The sequence below is a fragment of the Marmota marmota genome, unplaced genomic scaffold, assembly GCF_001458135.2.
Source record: "Marmota marmota marmota unplaced genomic scaffold, marMar, whole genome shotgun sequence".
Taxonomy (NCBI): domain Eukaryota; kingdom Metazoa; phylum Chordata; class Mammalia; order Rodentia; family Sciuridae; genus Marmota; species Marmota marmota.
Genome location: NW_025999932.1, coordinates 14,365,606 through 14,387,558, shown reverse-complemented (window position 1 = coordinate 14,387,558; position 21,953 = coordinate 14,365,606). Strand labels below are relative to the sequence as shown.

General features: G+C 39.4%; 1 protein-coding gene across 7 annotated transcripts in view; it reads right to left on the bottom strand.

Moving 5' to 3' along the window:
* Dzip1 (DAZ interacting zinc finger protein 1) overlaps window positions 1–21,953 on the bottom strand; it is a 58,573-nt gene that overhangs the window by 34,169 nt on the left and 2,451 nt on the right. For all 7 annotated transcript variants that reach the window (XM_048800743.1, XM_048800742.1, XM_048800744.1 and 4 more), the window contains 7 exons: window positions 21,856–21,953; window positions 21,189–21,746; window positions 12,547–12,631; window positions 9,712–9,836; window positions 4,874–5,035; window positions 3,103–3,240; window positions 1,117–1,179 (listed from right to left, as the gene is read on the bottom strand). In XM_048800743.1, coding sequence (XP_048656700.1) covers window positions 1,117–1,179; window positions 3,103–3,240; window positions 4,874–5,035; window positions 9,712–9,836; window positions 12,547–12,631; window positions 21,189–21,746; window positions 21,856–21,858 — 1,134 coding nt within the window. In that variant the 5' untranslated portion in view covers window positions 21,859–21,953. The remainder of the gene's footprint in view (window positions 1–1,116; window positions 1,180–3,102; window positions 3,241–4,873; window positions 5,036–9,711; window positions 9,837–12,546; window positions 12,632–21,188; window positions 21,747–21,855) is intronic.

The window sequence follows — 21,953 nt, the reverse complement described above, 5'->3', positions numbered from 1 at the left end:
GTGCCATGTACCACATGGGAACAAGCCCAAGAACTGCATTTTTGACCTGTTACGGCTGAGAAGCCTGTGGACATGTCAGTGCAAGCTGGCTGCCTTACCTGGAGCTCAGAAGGGAGAAATACCCAGGGTACTGTCCACAGACAGCACCATTCCCAAGTTACCCACTGTTCAATCCCTAGGGCAGGGCACTCCATAACCATTTTCCCAGGACTCACCTCAGTCCTCCCCTCAGCTCTTTGTACCCTCACTTCCTACTGTACTACAGTCAAGTACTAATCCCTGAGGGCAGAGATGGTTTCCTCCCTCTTTCAACCCTATAGAGTGCAATCTGTAGAAGATGCTCAGGAAATATCTCCTGAACATTTCCTGAACTGAATCATGGCATTGCTCTTACAATTTCCAGTCTATAAAGACCACCATATGAGTGCATGTGCCTGTCACGTGTGTGTATGAATACTATAGGTTATTTATATGACTAACTGGTATTACAAATAGCAAAAGAAAAAAAATTATGATTCCTATTTCCTTTTCTAGCAATGATACAATTTTGAAATTAGATCAACTAACTTTCCCAGTAAAGTTCCTCTAGAATGTTCTACAAGTGTTTTGTGGAATGTCTTTATAGGGTCTATAAGAGCAGTAGAAAGAAATTATATCAAGATTAGTAGCTGTGGTTATCTTTGGTATTAGAATTAAAAGTTACCCATTTCTCCACAAGTGCTAGGTAGACAAATATTACCTTCCTATAAAGAAGTAGATATTCTTTCCAAAAATGATCCACTTGGGGCTGGGGTGTGGTGCCATGGCAGAGTACCTGCTTGGCCTGTGCAAGGCCCTGGGCTCCAACTCCAGCACCACACCAGATAAACATACAAAAAAGACCCAGTTAGAGGCCCCTGGCTGCTTCTTCTTCTTCTTCTTCTTCTTTTTTTTTTTTTTAAAGAGAGAGATGAGAGAGAGAATTTTTTTTTTAATATTTATTTTTCAGTTTTCGGTGGACACAACATCTTTATTTTTATGTGGTGCTGAGGATCGAACCCAGCGCCCCGAGCATGCCAGGCGAGTGCGTTACCGCTTGAGCCACATCCCCAGCCCCCCCTGGCTTCTTGATCTTACCCGGCTCTTCTCTTTCTTGTGTTCCTGATGGAGAGCTTGGACTCGAGCTGTCCACTTGCTTTCCTACAAGAGTAAAACCAGTAATGTGTTTGCATTGGTAACACTGAAACCTGCTCAAAATGGGAGTCTACTTTTCAGTGAGTACCTACGAAACCCAACAGTCTGATAAAGTTTTACTTAAAAGTTTTATAATACACATAGTTGAAAATGTTTAAACCCACTTGCCCCTGATTTTAATCATTTACTGTAAGGAAGAGTCAGCAAAGATTTCTATTACAGAGCTAATAGTAAATATTTTGGATTGGAAGGTTTTAAGGAGTTTGTCACCACTATGGGTAGTCAGAGAACAGCCACCGTAAGATGTGAATCGATAGATATAGCTGTGATCGAATATAATTTTATTTGCAAAAATGTTAGTTTGCAATGTAAGGGGCCAAAAGGAAACACCAACATTTCTAGGTCTATGGGTTCTGAACTGACAACACAACTCATGCAAAGGAAACAGAAAAAATTCAGGTAGGACTTCAGTATTTCATAACCACTCCCTTCAATTCACGGGAGATACCACTGTGGTCTCTGGCCTGCTAGAAGCAGTGTCAACAGTCCAGTTCAGGCCCCAACTTTTGGTCTCCGACCTCACACTAGTCCCTCACTAGGCAGCTGCAGGATGAGAGGATTAGGAGAAGGTTCTGCTCTGTACAGGGGAAAAAGTAGACATAAGGATGGAAATTTCTATAGAACGTGTAGTTGATCAGGTCCTGCTTAGTTAGTGGGGGACCAGAGAAAATACTGTCAGCTGTTACTGGAGAATGAGTAAGAGGTACTGAAAATAGAGAGGTGACTGACAGGCAGAGAAAGCAGCAGGAGCAAGGCAGGGACAGGATGCTGCGTTCCAGAACAGGAGCTGCTGGGCCCAGCCACTGGAGCATCAGGTAAAGTGAGGCCTGGTGAGAGATGGCACAAGGTGCATGTCCAGAGGACCCACTATGACAGTTATGGATTCTAGACTTCATTTTGTGAAAACTAAAATCATTGATGCATTTTAGACAGGTCAGTGACAGGGTCAACCTGGCTGCAATAGAGAATGTAGACTTGGGGGAAGCTGGCAAGACATGAGCACTAAACAAGAAGCATCACAGTCCATATTTCAAAATTATACTTACCTTTTAAAAAATAACAGTCCATTTTTTTTCAAATATTTTTTGTAGTTGTAAATGGACAGAATGCCTTTATTTGTTTATTTTTATGTGCTGCTGAGGATCGAACCTAGTGCCTCACATGTGCTAGGCAAGCACTCTGCCACTGAGCTCCAGCCCCAGCCCAACAGTCTATTATAAAAACATAATCCCAAATTCCTAAACTCTAATCTTTGTTTCCTGACTTAAAGAAAATTGCTCCCCTAAACTTCTATGACCAAAATAGCCACAAGAAAGATTAGGCTGATGACGGAGGTTCATTTTCAAATGATTTTAATTATGTCCAAAAAAATGTAGAATATCATCATTTCACCCACGTGATGGTATATTTAAGCTCCCAAAATAAATTCAGGGGCTGGGATTGTGGCTCAGAAGTAGAGTGTTCGCCTACCACATGCAAAGCTCTGGGTTCAGTCCTCAGCACTACATATAAATAAATAAATAAATAAAGGTGTACTGTGTCCAACTACAAGTAAAAAATAAATATTAAAAAAATTAAAATAAAAATAAATAAATTCAGTGCTTCCATATGCCTTTTGACATGAAAATGTAGTTCAAATTGCCATTACGTGAGGGAAGGACTGAAATAAGTTTGCCTACTGTTCTGTATCTACATCCATTAGTCAAAAAACAAGCACTACTGCACACCTATTGTGATTCAGGCATGTGTTAGGAGGCAAGAAAACAGGTCATCTTCATGGTCACTAAAAGAAACAAACACACTTTCCACAGGTGACAGCTATTGAAAATGACTTCACTGAGAAAAACCAAGGCAGTGAAAAACGCCTACCTGGTTATCGAGAAGCTGCATCACATTTTGGAAATCTTGGGGATGTGGAGAACGGTCTTCTTTAAACTCATGTGCATCTTTTAATGTGCCTATGTTGGACTTAATCTGCATATTGGACTTCTGGATTTCTGACAATTGCTATAAAATAAAATTCAAACCACCAGCACAAATTTCATATAATTAAAAAAAATTTATGTATATTTTTTAGTTATAGGTTAACACACAGTATCTTTATTTATTTTTATGTGGTGCTGAGGATTAAACTCAGTGCCTCGCACATGAGAGGCAAGCGCTTTACCACTGAGCTGCAGCCTCAGCCCCACAAATGTCATATATTTTTATAAGACTGAAATAGCAACTAAAATCACGGAACGTGAAGTCATGTTTTAAATCTGTCTGTTCTCCTGGAGGCTCCTTGTGCTTCTCCCATGTCCCCTTCCCTGCAGCTTTAATGTCTTGTTTCTATTGTTTTATGGTCTTTCCAGAACATGAAAAACCTTTCTAATCTTAGACAATGGGCTTTAAAAAATGTAACAGGCACAAAATAGTTGCCAGAAACAGAGGAAGTGGATGCAGATGGTTCTTAAGATAATTCAGTGAAACACTGATACTGTCCAGGAGCCATATCAGTAAATCCAGTAGGGATGCAGTATCTTCTTGCACCCTTTGCTTATACTGTTCCCAAAGTTACCCAGGACAAAAGCCCTCAGAAAACCACAGGAGTCAATATGTTAACTTCAAAAATGAAGGATGAGGAAGCAGACGTCCTATTCCTTAAATGTGGACTGCTCACAGTGTCTTCAGTTCAAAGAAGGGGGAAGAGTGACTTTTCAGTAGAGAAACCTGCTCTGACAAAAACCTCTTCAGCCAGGTAACTGAGGCCAACACCAATAGTCCTAATTCGTGGAGACAGTATGTACCTTTGATGTGATGTGAACTGGCACTTTTTTTAAACCAAGGTCCTCTCTCCAAAACAAAGCTACAAACCCAGTCTAACCATGAGAAAAACATTTGACAAATTCCAACAGCAGGGCATCCTACATAACTGACCAGTATTCCTTAAAATTGTTAGGGTCATCAAAGACAGGATTGACAAGCTGTCACAAATGAGGAGCCTAAGGAGATAAGACAACTAAATGTAACATGGTATCCTGGACAGGATCTTAGAGCAGAAAAAGGACATTAGATAAAAACGAAAGAGTTCAGAGAGGGACCTTAGTTAGCACTGTTCCAAAAACAACTTCCATCCTTGTTTCTAAAACCTGCTGGCCCCTAGAGGGAGCTCAAGGATCATCCTTCAGCACCCTCCTTCCTTACCCCATTGATGACTAAGATGCAGAGGGCCCAGAAGACTCTAGCAGGAGGACCCTACTTGGCACAGAGGATGAAGGTCCCAGCCTAGCTAGCCCTGCCTATTGTCCATGCTTATGACCTGGGCAGTGTGGACCAGGGCTGTTTCACAGGGTAGGGGATCATTTCGCAGGATCCTGCTTGCTTTAGAGACCCTTTGCTAGACAGGCCTGTGGTGAGGAGGGGGCTATGCAAGGGTTCCTGCTCAGTCTTTCTGGATCAGTTTCCTTCTTTCACACCAGTGATCCATGTCTACCTTTCCTGCCATGACAGGCCTCGAGCTCCTTGGGACTGGAGTAGGGAGGGGAGTTCTGCAGCAAGGCAAGGAAAAGTGACTTCCAGATCCTCTGACCATAATGCCATTCTAATGCTACCTTTCAAGACAACCAATACTGTGAGAAGTTATAGGGTCAGTACTTACATATTCTAATGCTGAATTCTTAGAAGTTAGTTCTTTAAACTCCTTCATAAACATCTCCTTGACTTTTTCCATTTCATCAACTAGTTTCTCTTTTTCTTCTGCTTTCCATCTATCAAATAACTTCAGAAAGTCTTCCTCTTTTGTTTTTTGCATTTCATATTCCTGAAAGTATTAATATAAGGCTTTAAAAGTTCCGATATAAAGTAAACACGCTAAATTTTAAACAAATGGTCAGAGCATCACCTCAAATTTGTTAGCTAGTTTCAGTTATACTTATAATATGCTTCCCATAATGGCAGGTCTGTGTGCAATGATTCTTCCAGACTGCAGCAGCACACAGCATCCCTGTGTCATCACATCCCTTCAAATACCTACAGAGGCCAGAAGCCTCCAGCTTTGCATTCTGCTACAGAATGCAAGAATGTGTAAAATGTCAATGTATTTTAAAAGAATAATTCTATTGAACAGTAGAATAAAATTGATACATCGACACTGTATAAAACTGGGTAGAGTAGCCCCATCTCCCTCCAAAAAAATACACACACACACATACATATACACACACATATTATAAAAAAACATTATATGTGTGTATAGTATATATATGCATTCATATATATATACATATATATGTATATATATATATTTTTTTTTCAGATTTATAGGAGCTATATTCAAGGTCTAGTAGTCCATCAGCACTGGATTTCTCAAAAATCTTCATTGATACTTGGCCAACACTATAAGGGACCTAATAGACATACAGAATTCTGCACTCAACAACAGCAGAGTATAGATTCTCAAATACACATGCAACATTCATCAGGAGAGACTGAACATTAGGTCATAAAATGTTTCTCAAATTTAAAAAGGATGAATTCCTGCGAAGAATCTTCTCCAATCACAACAGAATAAAACCAAAAATCAATAACAGAAGGAAAATTAGTAAATATGTGAAATTAAAGAACATATTCCTAAAATAACCAATAAGGTAAAGAAAACCTCACTAGAGAAATTAGAAAATACTTTGAGGTAACTGAAAATTTAAAATACCAAAACATATAGGATGCAGCCAAATCCATGCTCAGAGAATAAAATATAGTTATAAAAGTCTATACTTCAAAAGATCTCAAGTCAACAACCTAATTTTATGCCTTAAGAAATTAGAAAAAGATGAGCAAACTAAATCCAAAACCAACTGAAAGGAAATACTTAATATCAGAACAAAAGATAAACAAAATAAGAACAGAAAAGCAATAGAGAGAATGGATGAAACCAAAAGTTGGTTCTTCAAAAAGATCAACACAATTGGCAAATTTATAGTTAGTATAAGAAATAATTTAGAGAAATTAAAAGGACTATAAGAGAATATGACAAACATACTTGCACACCAACAAACAAACTAGATAAAATGGATACATTCCTAGAAAAATACAAATTAGGGCTGGGAATGTAGCTCAGGGATAGAATATTTGATTAGCATGAATGAGGCCCGGATTCAATTCCCAGTAAGTGGGGAAAGGGAGGAATCACAAACTATCACAAGTGACACAAGAAGAAAAGGAAAATTTCAATAGACTTTGCACAAGTAAAAAGAATGAAACCGTATTCAAAGACCTCCCAAAGGACCCCAGGCTCAGTAGTGCAGGGCTGTGGTTCCAGCTGCTCAGGAGGCTGAGGCAGGAGAATTTTAAGTTCAAGGTCAGCCTCAACAATTTATCGAGGCCCTCTAAGCAACTCAGTGAGACCCTATTTCTAAATACAATATTTTTAAAAAGGGCTGGAAATGTGGCTCAGAGGTTAAGAACCCCTGGGTTTAATCCCCAGTACCAACAACAAAAAACAATCTCCCAGGGGAAAGTCCAAAACCAGAAGTCCTCAGTGGTAAATTCTACCAAATATTTAAAAGAAAAAACAAAAAACTAAACCAATGCTACTCAAAGTTTTCAAAAAAAGTAGAAGGGATTATTTCCTAAAACATTCTATCAGGACTATATTTTCCAGAGGCAGACAGAGATACACAAGTCAAGAAAATCACATGGCAATAATTTATGAAAATAGATGCAAAAATTCTCAAAAAATACTAGCAATACAAATCCAAGAGCACATTGAAAAGATCATACACCATGACCAAGGGGGCTGTATGCTAGAGAGCAACATTGGTTTGACAGAAGAAAGTCAATCGATGTAACACTACACTAAGGGAAAGAAGGAAACAGCAACACACACAATCATCTAAACAGACACAAAAAGCATTTGATAAAATTCAACACCCTTATATGAAAAGCATTCAGTAAAATAGAAACAGAAAGCAAGCTCTAAAATAATTTAGAGAAATTAAAATGACTATAAGAAAATATGACAAATACAAGAAAAGGCACTTATGAAAAACCCACAGCTAACATTATAATCAATGGTAGAAAACTGAAACCTTTCCTCCCGTGACCAGCAACAAATCAAGGTACTGCTGCATTGCTTTCATTGCTTTTACCACTATTCAACACTGTACTGGAGATCCTAGTCAGAGCAACTAGGCATGAAAAATAAATAAACTGTGTCCAAATTGGAAAGGAAGAAACAACCCCAAATCTGTTTGCAGATAACAAGATTCTCTATATAGAAAATCACATAGAATATATTTTAAAAGCTATCAGAGTAACAAATTCAGCAAAATTGCAGAGCATAAAGTCAAGAAACAAAATCTTTTTTTTCTATATACCAGCAATGGAAATTAAGGAAACAATTCTATTTACAATTGCATCCATCTTGATCTTTATCTTTCACCCTGTACAAAAGCCAAACTCAAAGACAGGAATTTGTCCAGAAACTCTGCAACTGCTAGAAGAAAACAGGGTCAACACTCCAACAGGTGCAGGCATCAACTTCCTTTAAGATTTCTAAAGCTCAGGAAACAAGACCAAGAATTAATAATGAAATGGCATCAAATTAAAAAGCTGCACAGCAAAGGAAACATAAGAATATGAAGAGAGAACCTACCGAATGGGAGAAAATCTTTGCCAGCTACTCTTTCGACAGAGTATTAATATCTAGAATATATGAATAAATGACATAAACAGACACTTCTTACAAGAAAAAATACCAATGGCCAACAAATACATGCAAAAATATTTAATGTCTTTGGCCATTCAAGAAATGCAAATCAAAACTACACTGAGAATTCATCTCATTCCAGTTAGAATAGCAATCAAGAACACAAAAAATAATAAATGTTCTTAAAGATGGGGTGGGGGGACCCTTTTGCACTGTTGGTGGGATTATAAATTAGTATAACCACTATGGAGATCAGTATGGAAGTTCCTTAAGACTTGGAACAGAACCACCATTATGACCCAGCTATTACTCTAGTATTTATCCCAAAAAATTAAAGTTAGCATACTATAGTAATATATGCATACCCATGTTTATAGTAGCACAATTCACAATAGCCAAGTTATGAAATCAACATAGGTATCTCTCAACAGATGAATAAATATGGTATATATACACAATGGTGTTTTCCCCAGCCATAAAGAAGGAAATGATGTTATGATGGATAGAACTAGAGAACATCATGTTAAGTGAGATAAGCCAGACTCAGAAAGTCAAGGGTCACGCACTTTCTCTCAAATGCAGAATCTTGAGAGAAAAAAGGAAAGAAAAGGGACCTCTGAAAATGAAAGAGAGACCAGTAGAATAGAGAAAAGAGAATTAGGAGGAGAGGGAAAGGGGAAGTTCAAGAGAATGAAATAGACCAATTTATATCTGTGCCTGTACAAATATATCACAATAAATCCTAATGTAATCTATGATTATAATGGACCAATTAAAATTTTTAAAAAATTATTAGGTCGGCAAATTTCATGTTGTGTAAATTCATCATTTTTTTTTTTAAATAAGAGAAAGAGAGAACATGTAGAAAACAGTGTTTATCCGTGAAATGACTAGTTGTTTCCCCTAGAAAAGTCATACTTCCTATCATCATGCAGAAAACAAAAACAGTGTATGCTATACTACTTCAACAGTGAAAATAAAAGAAATGCTCTTCTGTGATCTCTCTCTTTCCACTAAGTATACTGAGGCCAATCCTCTGTGGATCAGAGATGACATAGCTGATACCCATAGTGTACCTACTCCAACCCACAGTGGTCAGAACTAATACATCACAGTCCTCTTTCCCCCACAGGAAACCCTGAGTAACTCTGAACAGGACCTTCCATGCACCCACCAGGGCTGACACATGGATGAGAAGAAAGAATGAGAGTTCTGATGCACAAGAGGTACTTGACCCAATGCTGGTGGCTCTGAATATGCAGTCAGAGGGCCATAAGCCAAGTACAGATGCCTCACAGGGAAATTAGGTGTTTCCCTCAGTGCATAGCCAGCAAGAAAGTAGGTATCTCCATTCCACAATTGCAAGAAACCCAAATTCTGCCAACAACCCAAATAAGCAAAAAATAGTGTCTTCCCCTGGCCTCCAATAAGAAAGGTAGTCCTGCTGATCCCTTGATTTTTGGCAGTGAGACTTATCAGACTTCCAACTCAAAAAAATGTAACATAAGATAATAAACGTAAGGTTTTTAAGACCAAAAAATTAACTGTATGCTGTGTGAATTTCACCTGATTAAAAAAAAAAAAAAATTTAAATAGAGAACTATATTTCTAGCAATGTGCTTTGGAGTAAGATACTAAAGAGTAGCTTAACAACACAAAATGCAATCACATTTTATTGTGCCCTACAAACTCTCAAACGTCTTGTATTTTTAGTAGAGTCCATGGCACAACTGAATTACATAGAGTTAATTATAATTAGTAGACCATTATTTCAGAATTTTGCAGCCTACCTTAGAGAATCTGATTGCATGAGCGTGCTGAGCAGTCTCTAACTGAGACTTGGTAAGCTGCAGCTGCTCCTTCAACATGTCCACCTCCTTTTGGAGCTTGTCCGTCTGGGCCTTTGTTTTATACTCTGTTGCAATGGAAAATCTTGTTAAAACACCATCTCTTATGAAACTCATCTGAAAACTTACAAGGCACAGTTCTACAGATTCAGCAAAGGACACTGCTCTTACTTGGGATATTATTACTTGTTGCATGCTGTGAGCTCAGTTTTGCTCCTTAGTGTTTATTTGGAGCCCTTCATATGTTTGGACAAAGAGTTACTTTTAGCAGATTCTTTCAGCCACCACACTGAGGCTGGATTATCCTACAGAGACTGTATGAGAGCCCTGTTCATGGAGCAATAAAGCTGACAAGGAATAATCCCAGTCGCTTTGACCCAATGGCACTCTGGGCTCTTCTTTAAGATGCCTGTCTCAATCAGAGAAGGAAAACAAGGGCTTTCCCTGCAAGTGCCACCATGCTGAAATCACTAAGGCCACCATCCTTCTGGCTCCCACCAAACTCTCCTGAAGACCCATCAGTGCTAATACAAGCAGAAGGCTGGCATTCAGAATGCAAACTCAGGCGGCACCCTGTCACTAGGGCAGAAGCGAGAAACTGAAAAGTTGTAAAAAGAAGCAACAAGTGAAGGGAAGAATACTTATGTACATGTACTTACATGAAGATGTACACATGACTGAATGGATATACATGTGTCTGTGAGTGTAGACATGAAAGGTATGGAAACCAAAGTAGAAAGTCAGAATCTCAAAGATGACCTGAAGAGATAATACTCATTTCAGAGGCTGAAATACTCTCTGAAACGAGTATGAGATAGAGTAAGATACTGAAACAGAAAAGAAAGAAGGTCAGTTTCACACTGAAGAATGGTAGGTTAATTAAAATATTTCATCTTTCCCATTTTCTCAATATATTGCTATATTCTAGCAGTGGTCTGTGACTTATAAATGGAATTTTATTTTGTTTCTGCAAAGCTTAGCAATTCCTTAAACAAATCTATTTACCTGTGATGGGCAGGAACAGAAACAGACCGGCCCAAAATGAAGCAGTAACATATCTAGATACTAAAAACACTTAAGATTGTAGTAAGAATTCCTGTGGGTTACTGCAGCAGAATGCTTTAGTCTGCTCATGGAGAAAGAGACCCTACATTTTTTGCTTTTGAGAACACTGAAATAGAAGAAAACTTGGTCCCTTGGTAAGCCACAGAATCCCCTTCTCTCTCTTGCATCTTCATCTCCCAGCACCCAAACACAGTACCTCTCACACCAAATGAAACAAAATCGTCACGTTGCTCCCATATTTTGGTCCAGATTATGCCTCATGTCTCCCTCCCAGCAAATGTTATTGACATCAACGCCTGTGTTCAATAGGACCACTTCGTGATTCTCAGCTCAGCTCACCGAAATTGGGCTTTTGTTTCCACCAATTCAAGGTACCAACAACTATCTTGACAACAATGGTCAATTTTCCATCTGTATCTTACTCTGTGCCTCAAAAACTATTGATACACCTGACCATTGCCTCCTTTATGAAATACTTTTTCCTTCGGTTTCCATAATGCCCAAAGATGTTATTTCTCACACTCCACCTGCCCTTCCTTCTGGTGGGCTGGCTTGGGTCTTTTGATCTCTATCTAGGTGACATGAGCCAGCCAAGCTTTCCTTCAGTGAATCCCAGAGTCCTACCTCCAGTCTGGGTCTTTCTCTTCCTGGACACACAGATCTTCAGAACACCATCTGCATGTCTACTGCCTGTGTGATGGAAACATACCCATGGCCAACACAAACTTTCTAGTCTCTTCCTCTACACTCAAACCACTTCCTACCTCCAGCACTCCATCACAGTAAACATCACCGCCGCTTACTCAAACATGAGGACAAAAAACCAGGATCATCTTTGCGTCTTCTCTTGCTCTCATGCTGAGTCACATTTCTATAGGTTCTGTGTCCAAACATATCCTTTATATTTTTATCACTTCCTCTGCCCTGTGACATCTGGTTCAGGTTATCATCTTCTCTCACCTGGGCAGCTGTGCACTCCTCCTTTCTGCCCCACTGTTGCTCCTACAAACTATCTTCTATCCATAGATAGAAGAGTGCTTTAAGGTACAAATGAGATCACAATCCTTCCCTACTTAAAATCCTCCAGTGGCTTCCCACTACACTTCTAAAGACATCCATATTCCAGACAAGCCCTTGCCAGCCTCCCGAGGTCTGGCCTCTGCCCCTCTGGGTTCGCCACATGCTGCTACCTTACTCACTCCTCCAGCCTCCTTTCTGTCCCTCAAACATGCTGTCTTGCCTGCCCTCCTGCCCCTTACGATCAGTGTTTCCTACACCTGGGATACTCTTCTCTGATTCTCACCAGGCTGGAACCTCTTCATCATTCTGATCCCTGATGGATATGGCCTCCTCAGCAAGGCCTTTGCTGACCACCTGGCCACCCTCTCTCCCATGTGCCTGTTTTATTACCCTCTTCTCACTTGTTATCACTTGAAAATAATTTCCTCTTTTATTTGTTTGATTCTTCAGTCCCTCCTTTAGAACATAGACTCAAGAGGGCAGGACTCCTCTGTTGGGCTTCTGGTCATATTCTTAGCACCTAGAGTACTGCACGCACATGGCAGGGGCTCAATATTTGCTTACTGAATCAACGAAGATAATTAATCTTTCTTTTAAAAGGATCAAGAACCACATTGGACCATGTCTCACTGAGGGAAAAAAAGGGGGGAAGAGCAGAAAGAAAACAGCTGTGAGACAGCACTCACTCCTTACCAAGGTGAGAATCATCAGGGTGGCGGCGTTGAATGTGGCTTTGTAGATAAGCTTGGTTCATAAAGGCCTTCTCACAGAAATGGCACTGAAAAGGAGAAAGCACAAATCCATGTATCAGAATCCAGTCTTTTCACCTAATTGCAAATTCAGACCCAAAGCACTACCTTTTGGGGGTTTTTCTCCCCAAAACACACCATCCTGGCAAGTACACTAAAAGCATGATTAAAAATACAAATGTAAAACTACTGCATCCTTCCCAAACTCAACTAGTGACGACTATCTCTTGACAGTTAAAATAGTTCTTCTGAGGTTTCTGGAACTCCTGACACAGTTCCCATTAGCATGGTGGTTTCTACCCTGTCACTCCTAAATTGTTCATTACACGCCAGCCATGTGGCTTCTTTCTGTCCCTCTAGCATGCCAACCTCAGAGCCTTGGAACCTTCTTGACACTCAAGACATCATTCATTGAGCATCCTCTACCCTGGGGGCAATCATACCCTGAACAAGGCCTTCCCTGAAGATCCTCCTGCCAATCTCTGTCACGTTACACTGTCTTGTTTTCACAACTGTACATCTCACCAGTTAATATTTTCACATTTATTTCATTATTGCTTGTTTCCTTTTCAGTCCCTCTAGGTTCTAAAAAGTAGCTTCCCAGACTAAGTCTTTCCTATTCATGGCTTTATCCTCTGAGTACAGCATTAACATATAATTGAACAACGTTTGGAAATGTTTGATCTAAAAAATGAATTTTTCTAAGGGGGAAAAAGTCAATTCTACCAAAAATTTCTATTCTTCTACTTTTACACTGATTTGAATTTTAGGCAAAAATTCAGCTTGTTTCATTTATATTCCCATTCCTGGATCACTCTGAAGTGAATTATGAAATTCACAAATTTCATTTGCGAATATTTCAGAATATGTCTTTAAAAGATGTGGGCTTTCTTTTAATCATAGTACCATAATTCTAATATCTTAATAGAAATCATAATATCATTACTCCACCTTTCAACATGTGAAAATGAAGGACTTAATAAATATCCAACATTATTTTATCTTTCCCCTAAATTTCACATTTTGTCCAAGAAAAAAATTTTGGTTTGTTTTGAAATAGGATACAAATAAGGTCCATCTCCTGCAATTGTTGTTATGGTTCTTGAATGTCTTCTAGTCTATAGGCTCCCCTCTCTCTCTCCTTTTTTCATTGCTATCCTTTTGCTAAAGCAATCAAACACTGGTCCTGCAGATTCTCTCCCTCTGGACTGAGCTGTTTTCCTCCCTGTTGGGTCATGTAACATGTTCTTCTATTTGCTAGGCCACCTTACTCTTAATTAGTCTAGTTGTATCAGACTTCAGATTTTGGCTTAAAACACTAGCATTCTGGCATATATCTCAGCATTGTTGAGAACCTTTAAAGCATCTTTTCAGACTTCTCTGTTCATGTTAAGCGCTCTGGTTCACCCACAGGACTTGAGGGACTGCCCACATTGACTCTGATGTAAATACTGGCTCTAGGCCTGTACACTGCACTAGAGAAAGGGAAAGAGGAGGAAGCCATGCCTCCCCCACTCTCCCAGCCCAATCCAGCATGCAAGCCAAAAGGTGTCCTAACAGTACAGCAGTCTTTCCAACCCCCCAGTTCCCTTAGGCAACAGAAAACCAGGACATGGAATATTCCATCTTCAAGCTGTAATGCTGCTCCATCTGCAAACACAGAAGATTTCAGAAGGATTGCCAAACATAGATAAGACGAAAAAAATGGGGTAGTAATATTGGGGAGGAGGCTAACACACCACCCAATCAAAAGGAGTAGGGGTGAAGGAGAAGAAAGGAGGTATGGGGAGGGAAGGGGGATAGGAAAGAGAACCAAGAAAAAACATGGAATGCAAAGGTAAAGATTACTGGTGGGGGAGGGCTATAAATCCCAGGAGCAACAAAGATATTCTTCACAATTTCTTCATTCCCTTCACAGAACACAAAACACAAGGGAAGCATGCATACTATAAAAATAAGATATTTGATAAAATAGAATAAGTTGAAAAAAGAAAGATAAAAACAGACAAAAAGCAAAATCAGAACTAAGACATCATCATAGAACAAATTTTTTTTAAAAAGCAATAGGACATTGTTGAAATGGAGTCACTAACTGAAGGAAATGCTGAGTTCAATAAATCAGTAATCATGGCGAATGCAGATCAAAGGACAGAGACTAAACCAATCAGTCAGAAGCTAACTTCTGACAAAAGAACTGACAAAGTCAATACAACACTGATAATTGATCTTCCAGAAATAGAGGACCCACAAATGAAACAAAATTCAAAGACTGAATACAAGAGAATTTCCCTGAAATAAAATAAAGGCTGTAATTTGCAGACAGATGCTCAGTACTAAGACATACCTTACTACACTACTAGGCTTTGACAGAAAGAAGGAATTTCTTAGGTAGAAAAAGCAAATCAGCCCCAAGAAGGAAAAGCGGAGGCCCATTCATTTTTTCACAGCTACATCTACTGCCAGGAGACAAAAGAACCATATCTACAAAGTTCAGAGGGAAAATGTGACCTAAGAATATTCACCCAATCAATATATCTTTCAAATTTGGAAGAATTGAGAGAATTCAGCATTCATAGGCTCTATTGGTAAGAAAAATCATTTGGACAATCCAATCCACAAAGAAAGGGATCAAACTAAAGAACTCAAGAATGGAGGTGTTGAGGTATGGGTAAGAGCATAAATACAGAACCCATTAAAAGAAAAAAAAAAAAAAAACAGTAAGAAAGTACAGTTGAGTGAGAAAATGGTAATGTTACAACTTGGAAAGTGTGACTCAAAACCAGGAAAGAGACACCAACCTCCAGTGTAACTATTTGGAGATGTACCCTTTAAGGAAATGATTAAGGTTAAATAAGGACATACGGTGGGTAGAACCTTGGTGTGATAGGATTGGTGGGGTCTCCATCTCTACACACGGAGAAAAGGCTGTGTGAGCCCACAATGAGAAGGGGACCATATACAAACCAGGAAGAGAGGTATTACCAGAAATGAACCCTACTAACACCTTGATTTGATCTTGGGCATCCAGCCTCCCAAAATTCATGAAAATACATTTTTGTGGTTTAAGTCACCAAATCTCAGGTAATTTTTAAAAATATTATTTGTTAGTTATAGATGGACATAATACCTTTTTTTTAAAAAATTATTTCTATGTGGTGCTGAGAATCAAATCCAGTGCCTCACATGTGCTAGGCAAGTGCTCTACAACTTAGTGACACCCCCAGCCCTATGTAGTATTTTGTTATGGAAGACCTAGCAGAATAATTCAGGTATGATATAATTTATATATGATATCATTTACATAAAGTTTTCAAGTTTAAAAGCATTCTCTGGTGAATATATGTATGTTCACAAAAATATTTTGAATTAAAAAACATAAAGGAGGAAAGATTCAGACAAGCAGAGATTTCCTCTGGGAATGCATGTAGGGAAAATTATTTATTTCTAAAATCTTAAACAAAACCTTACCCTTTCCCAAAGAGTGGATGGAAATATAGCAAAATACCAGCATGAGTTAAATATAAAAGGTAGATATGGTGCCTGTTATATGAGTCTATGGCAGTTTTTTGTCTTTTTATAATCCCATTATTAGTTTTTTTAAATTTTTTTTTTAGTTGTAGTTGGACACAATACCTTTATTTATTTTTACGTGGCGCTGAGGATAGAACGCAGCACCTTGCACATGCGAGGCGAGCTCGCTACCTCTGAGCCCTAGCCCCAGCCCCAGCCCCATTATTAGTTTTTATTTGAAAAAGAATGTTTTATTTTGTTTTTTAAACTCTCTACATTTGGGTATTCACTGTAGAATTGTTTCAGTTTTTCTGAATGTTTAAAGTTTTTTTTAAATAAAATGTTGAGGAAAAAAGACCCTACACATTGCTACTATTAACACCCTTACACCTTTAAGCCACATACAACATACACACCCAGAAAAATAAAACCTTCAAAAAGTAGGCATCCTTTATTTTTCCCAATCTTTACTACCCGATTCTTGTGATTTCTTGAAGCAAAGGGAAATGGAGACAAAGATGAGCCATATGAGAACGAGATCACAACTTCTGTGAAATTGATAACATAGTTTGCCTCATGCTTTTTGGATTTTCTGCCTAAGGGGAGGGAAAAAAAGAAAACTGGCAGTCGTGATTTCTCACATATTATAAAAACTCAATTCTGGCCATGTGTTTTGCACGACAACATTTTTTTTCAACAACCCCAGGTTTTAACTAAAACCTGTATGCCAGGCCCTGTGTCACCCAATCCCCATGAACAACTGTTTTGAGGTTCGACAGCTGTTTCCATTCCCCAGACTAGAAACTGAGGCACAAAGAAGTTAAGCAACTTGTCAAGGTCTAGTACTTGCAAGTAGGGATGGATCTGAACCCACTTAGACCCCAGAGAGCGTCCTAACCATCGTCTGTGAAGGCAAGAGCACAGCACCCAGCAGGAACACAGGAGCCAATTCTGGGATTCCGGGTAGCCTGACCCGGAAGAGCAACAGCACACTTCCGGGTTCACGTTAGAGCGGTTCACGTGCCAGGATACGTGAAACAGGCCACACAATGGAATCCGTCCACCAGTAAAACACAATTCACACGCTCTCTTTCATCTTTCTAATGGCTGATGGCCGCCTAACTTATGGAATATTTTACAGTCTAAGAGTAAGTACTTGGGCCTTCAACAAATCTGTCTGGGGTTTGGGATGTACAGTGATACAGTGTTTGCCTAGCACATCCATGGTCCTGTAACGATCCCCAGGACCTAAAAAAAAAAAAAAAAAAAAAGCTATATCTGCACCTACGGTTCTTCTTAGTTCCAGGGGATGCAGAGTCCGTGCATGGACAGACCCATTCACTCAGGTTTTCCCGAAGAATATTCTCTGTGCGACAGTCCCCTGACACCAGGCATCAGAAAGGTATGGTCTGTTTCCTAACAAGGGAAGATGCCTCACTCCATAACCTCTGGAATCGGAATCTTTAAGGTAGCACTGGCAGCTAAGTCTGAGATCATGGGGAGAGAGTAGGGTGAATTGGAAACTACAAGGCTACCAAACCACAGCTTCCCAAAAAGCTAAATACTACACAGACCAAACCCAAAAGGTCTGCAGGCCAAATATGACCTATGAGATGACAGTCTGCAACAGCAGCTTTAAAAGGTTATCATTTCTATGCTCAAAAATGATTTAAATATATTTATATATATTTAAAATGTTTGCTCTCACCGAATTTCCAAGGCTGTCCCTAGCATGGGAGTTAGTTCCTATCACTAACTCCAAGTTAGTGATAGCTGATGCCCACATTCCAGATAACAGCAGTATAAATGGTTCCTGATTATGGTGCCCAAATACATGCCAACTTCTTCATACCATTACCATAATACCCTGCTGAGAGTGGTTGGGGAGTGAACCAGGATCTATCAGCCCCCAAAGCTAAGGCTATTTAATCTACTAGGACTGAAATTAAAATTAGAAATTTAATAATAGATTGTTTCTTAAAATGAAGAAGCAGGAGGTCAAGGAGTCCTATTTATTACACTTAGAAGTAATTAGGGTCCCCTTCAGGGACAAAGGCAAAAAGGAATGCTACATATCCTGGAATCAAATTTCCCCATTAACAAAACAATTATAATTTCTTTTGTAAATGATTTAAATTTTTATCCTCTAAAATGTTTTGAATTTTCCTAAAAAGACAGTTATGTGTGTATGTGATATGTGTATATGTGTATTTATATACATATATGCATATATGAATTTGATACAGATAAATTATATAAGCTTCTATTTGGAAGGAGTCTCCCTCAAAAAAAAAAAAAGGTAACAATGAATTAAAATTGAGGAGCTATGTACTATTCATAGATAGAAATCTGATACTCATTCCTTAACAACACCAAGATTAGAATATGTTCAATACCATTAGTTTAAGAATGTAGTTTAGGGCTCGCCTGGCATGCATGAGGCACTGGGTTCGATCCTCAGCACCACATAAAAGTAAAATAAATATATTTTTAAAAATGTAGTTTATTATGTAAAAAACACATAAATGTCTTTTAAAAAAAATCCCACCCAATAGGTGGGTATGGTGGGCCACACCTGTAATCCCAGCTACTCAGGTGGCTGCACAAGAGGATCACAAATACAAGGCCAGCTTAGGCAACTTAGAATTTAGCCTAAAAATAAAGAGAAGTATGTCTCCAAAAAAAAATCTAAAAAAAAATGGCTGAAGATATAACTCAGTGGCAGAATGCCACTGGGTTCAATCCCCAGTACTGTTAAAAAAAAAAAAAAAATTCTCTTCAAAATGATTAAAAAATGAAAAACATGTTATGTAAAGAAATTAACATGAGAATTCATTTTACCAAATTTTTTTTTAAGGTTTCTCTAAGATAATAGCTGGGAATAGTAGATAAAAGAACCAATATTTCCACCTGTGCCTACCCAGAGATAGACCCTATTACATCCTTCTCTTACTTAATTTCCAAGGCAACCACTTTATCCATGAAGAAATCAAAGCTCAGATACATTAAGTTGCAATACTATCAATTTCCATTTTAATTCACATACCTTTTATTATAAATTGTATGCTTTTTTTTTTACTCCCCAACACTCATCTCAACTTCATGGGGTTGTATAATTGGAATCAGGGACACAAGCTCACTGACAGATTCCAAAATCTCCTTCTGTTGCTGTGACATGGAGAGCAATCAGCAAAAAGTCTTTGAATCTTAGTTCTGTTGCAGTCCACTGGCAAGCACCATACTTGCATTTTTAAATCTGAAGAACTAACTTGATAAGTCAGTGTACACACTGGTCTTTACACATGGCTGTCTGACTTCTCCAGTTGTTGGGAGGTCTCTATTAAATACAATTCATGCATGGGGATACAGCTCAGTGGTAGAGTGCTTTGCCTACCTCACAGGAGACCCTAGCTTCAACCCTCAGCACCACAAAATTTAAAATAAAACTATATAAATACAAATTCATAATTGCATAGTAGTCAAATTACTAAGCAATATAGGTGACTTTCCCTAATTTTATTACCAAATATTCCTACCTTAAGAACCTGGAGTTACAATGATTATATCACGGAGACCACAGCCAGCTTATGTGACCGTCATTCTGAGTCCTCTAACACCCCATCCTGCATCACCATTTCCTGTAGTACCTGCTCTGTAGCTTCTGCCTTCTTTGCCCCCACTATTCATTAAGCTCTTAAAAGAGGTCTGAGGATTCAAAGAAACCACACACACAGTTTAGTAAGAGGAAGCCAAAAAGAGAGTGCCATCCACACATCAGATGTCCCTCATGCTCTACATGTTTCATTTCATGCAATTCAAAGTCCCCAGTTTCCAGATCAGGAGAATGAGGTTTAGAAGGTAAATGACTTGATACATACCTGTGCAATACTAACCACACCATCTTCTCTGCCCTACACCCAACATTCACACCTGTTTCAGCTCCACTGTTCCTAAACCCACTGAAGACTTCTAAAGCATATTTAGCCAAAATCACCAGACAGTAGATATGAAATCAATCTTATCAATGTGTACTTTGATATGTTCATCTAACACCACACTTCCTTCAATTAACACAGATTAAGCATCCCTAATCCAAAAATCTGAAATGCTCCAAATCTGAAAGTTTTGTATGTGGACATGACCCTACAAGTAGAAAATTCCACACCAGACTCCATGTGACAGGTTGCAATCAAAATGAAGGCACACTAAAAATACTGTAATGATTTTCAGACTACACATATAAAGTATCTAGGAAAGAATTAAATTTGTTTTTAGACTTGAGTCCCATTCTCAAGATATCTCAGAATGTATATGTAAATATTCTAGAATCAAAAAACAAAACAAAACTGGAGTCTTTTAAGCATTTCAGAGAAGTGATATTCAACCTGTACAATGATTTCTGGTAACTCAAAATGGCAATATTTACCACCCTGGGCTCAATATCTAACAATTAATTGTTGGAGATTAAGACTAAAAGAATGTAAATGTTTGATTATTTAAATACTGTGAATTATGTCAGTGAATTTTCTTGTTCTGAAAAATTTAGGAGTCTACAACTCACCATGAAAACAGCTCAAAAGTAATAATATAGAGGGAAATAGGAGGAAATATAGCAAATGTGGCATATGTTAATAATTGGTGACTCTGAGTGAAGGGTATATCAAAGTTCTTTGTATTATTCTGTCAGTTTGAGAATAGTTCAAAAAATTTTTAATAAGAAAAAAATTTATAAATGGCCCATATTCCAGACCATTTGGGGACTGACCTCAACAGCAATTTGTACATGGTTGATTTTTCTTGACATGATAGGAGGAAATAGGTTCAACAACCAGCATTTAGACGACTTCAATAAAGCACTGCAGATGCTGGTTATTTAATTATTAATTCCCTGTCCAGCTGCAGAAGGTAATGAACCATGTTCTCTATTGGTTTAAATGCCTGCTTTTTGCTTAAGTGTGCTGTCTTCTGAGTTATGGTACAAATTTTAAAAAGGAAGAATGATTCCATAGGAAAAAGCTCTTAAATGGGGACTGGGTTGTTTAAGGTTATGACTGTGACCACGGTACAGCTTCCCACCTGGTAATAGCTGGCTTTGGCCTCGATCATCAGCTGCTGAGTAGAGATCATCTTCTTCCTGCGTTTACACTCCTCCTTGAGAAGCTTGATCTCCCCTGCCTGCTTGGTGAGCAGCTGCTTGCTGTGCTCACAGTCACCCAGGCTCTGGTGCAGCCTTTCCTCCAGGCTGTGCAACTGCGAGGTGAGGAACTCCTGCGAGTGCATCAGGTACTCGATGGTGAGCTGCGCCAGGCGGATGAGCTTCAGCAGCACTGGGTCCACCCCCGACTGGCAGTGTGGGCATTTCTCGTCCTCCAGTTTGCAGAAGGTTATGTTCATGATGTTCTCCTGCAGCGTTAGCACGTCCACGGCCCCTGCCACCTTGTCCACGTCAATGGCGCTCAGCCGGCGCCAATCCACGCTCTCCAGTCGCGGCCGGAACTGGAAGAAGGGCAGGGGGCCTGATGCCGCACTGGGGGGCACACAGGCCATGGAGGCCGCGCCTGCTGCTGCAGAGGCAGAGGCGTCGGGCCCCTCGAGGCCGCTGGCCAGAGGGTAGTAGACGTGCTTCTGGAAGGGCTGCGGAGGAAGAGACAGTGCATCAGAGGCAGAAGTGGGGGGCAGGAGGACTGGGGAGGTCCCTGCCCCAACCCGGCATCCCAGGACACTCAGGCTTCCCGCCTCTTACCATGCTTGCGAGCCAGTCCGCTGCCTAGGCTTTAATCATAGGAGCGATTCAGCTTCGTCTACCAGCCCCAAGCCGCTTCCGGGCCGCCGCCGCCACAC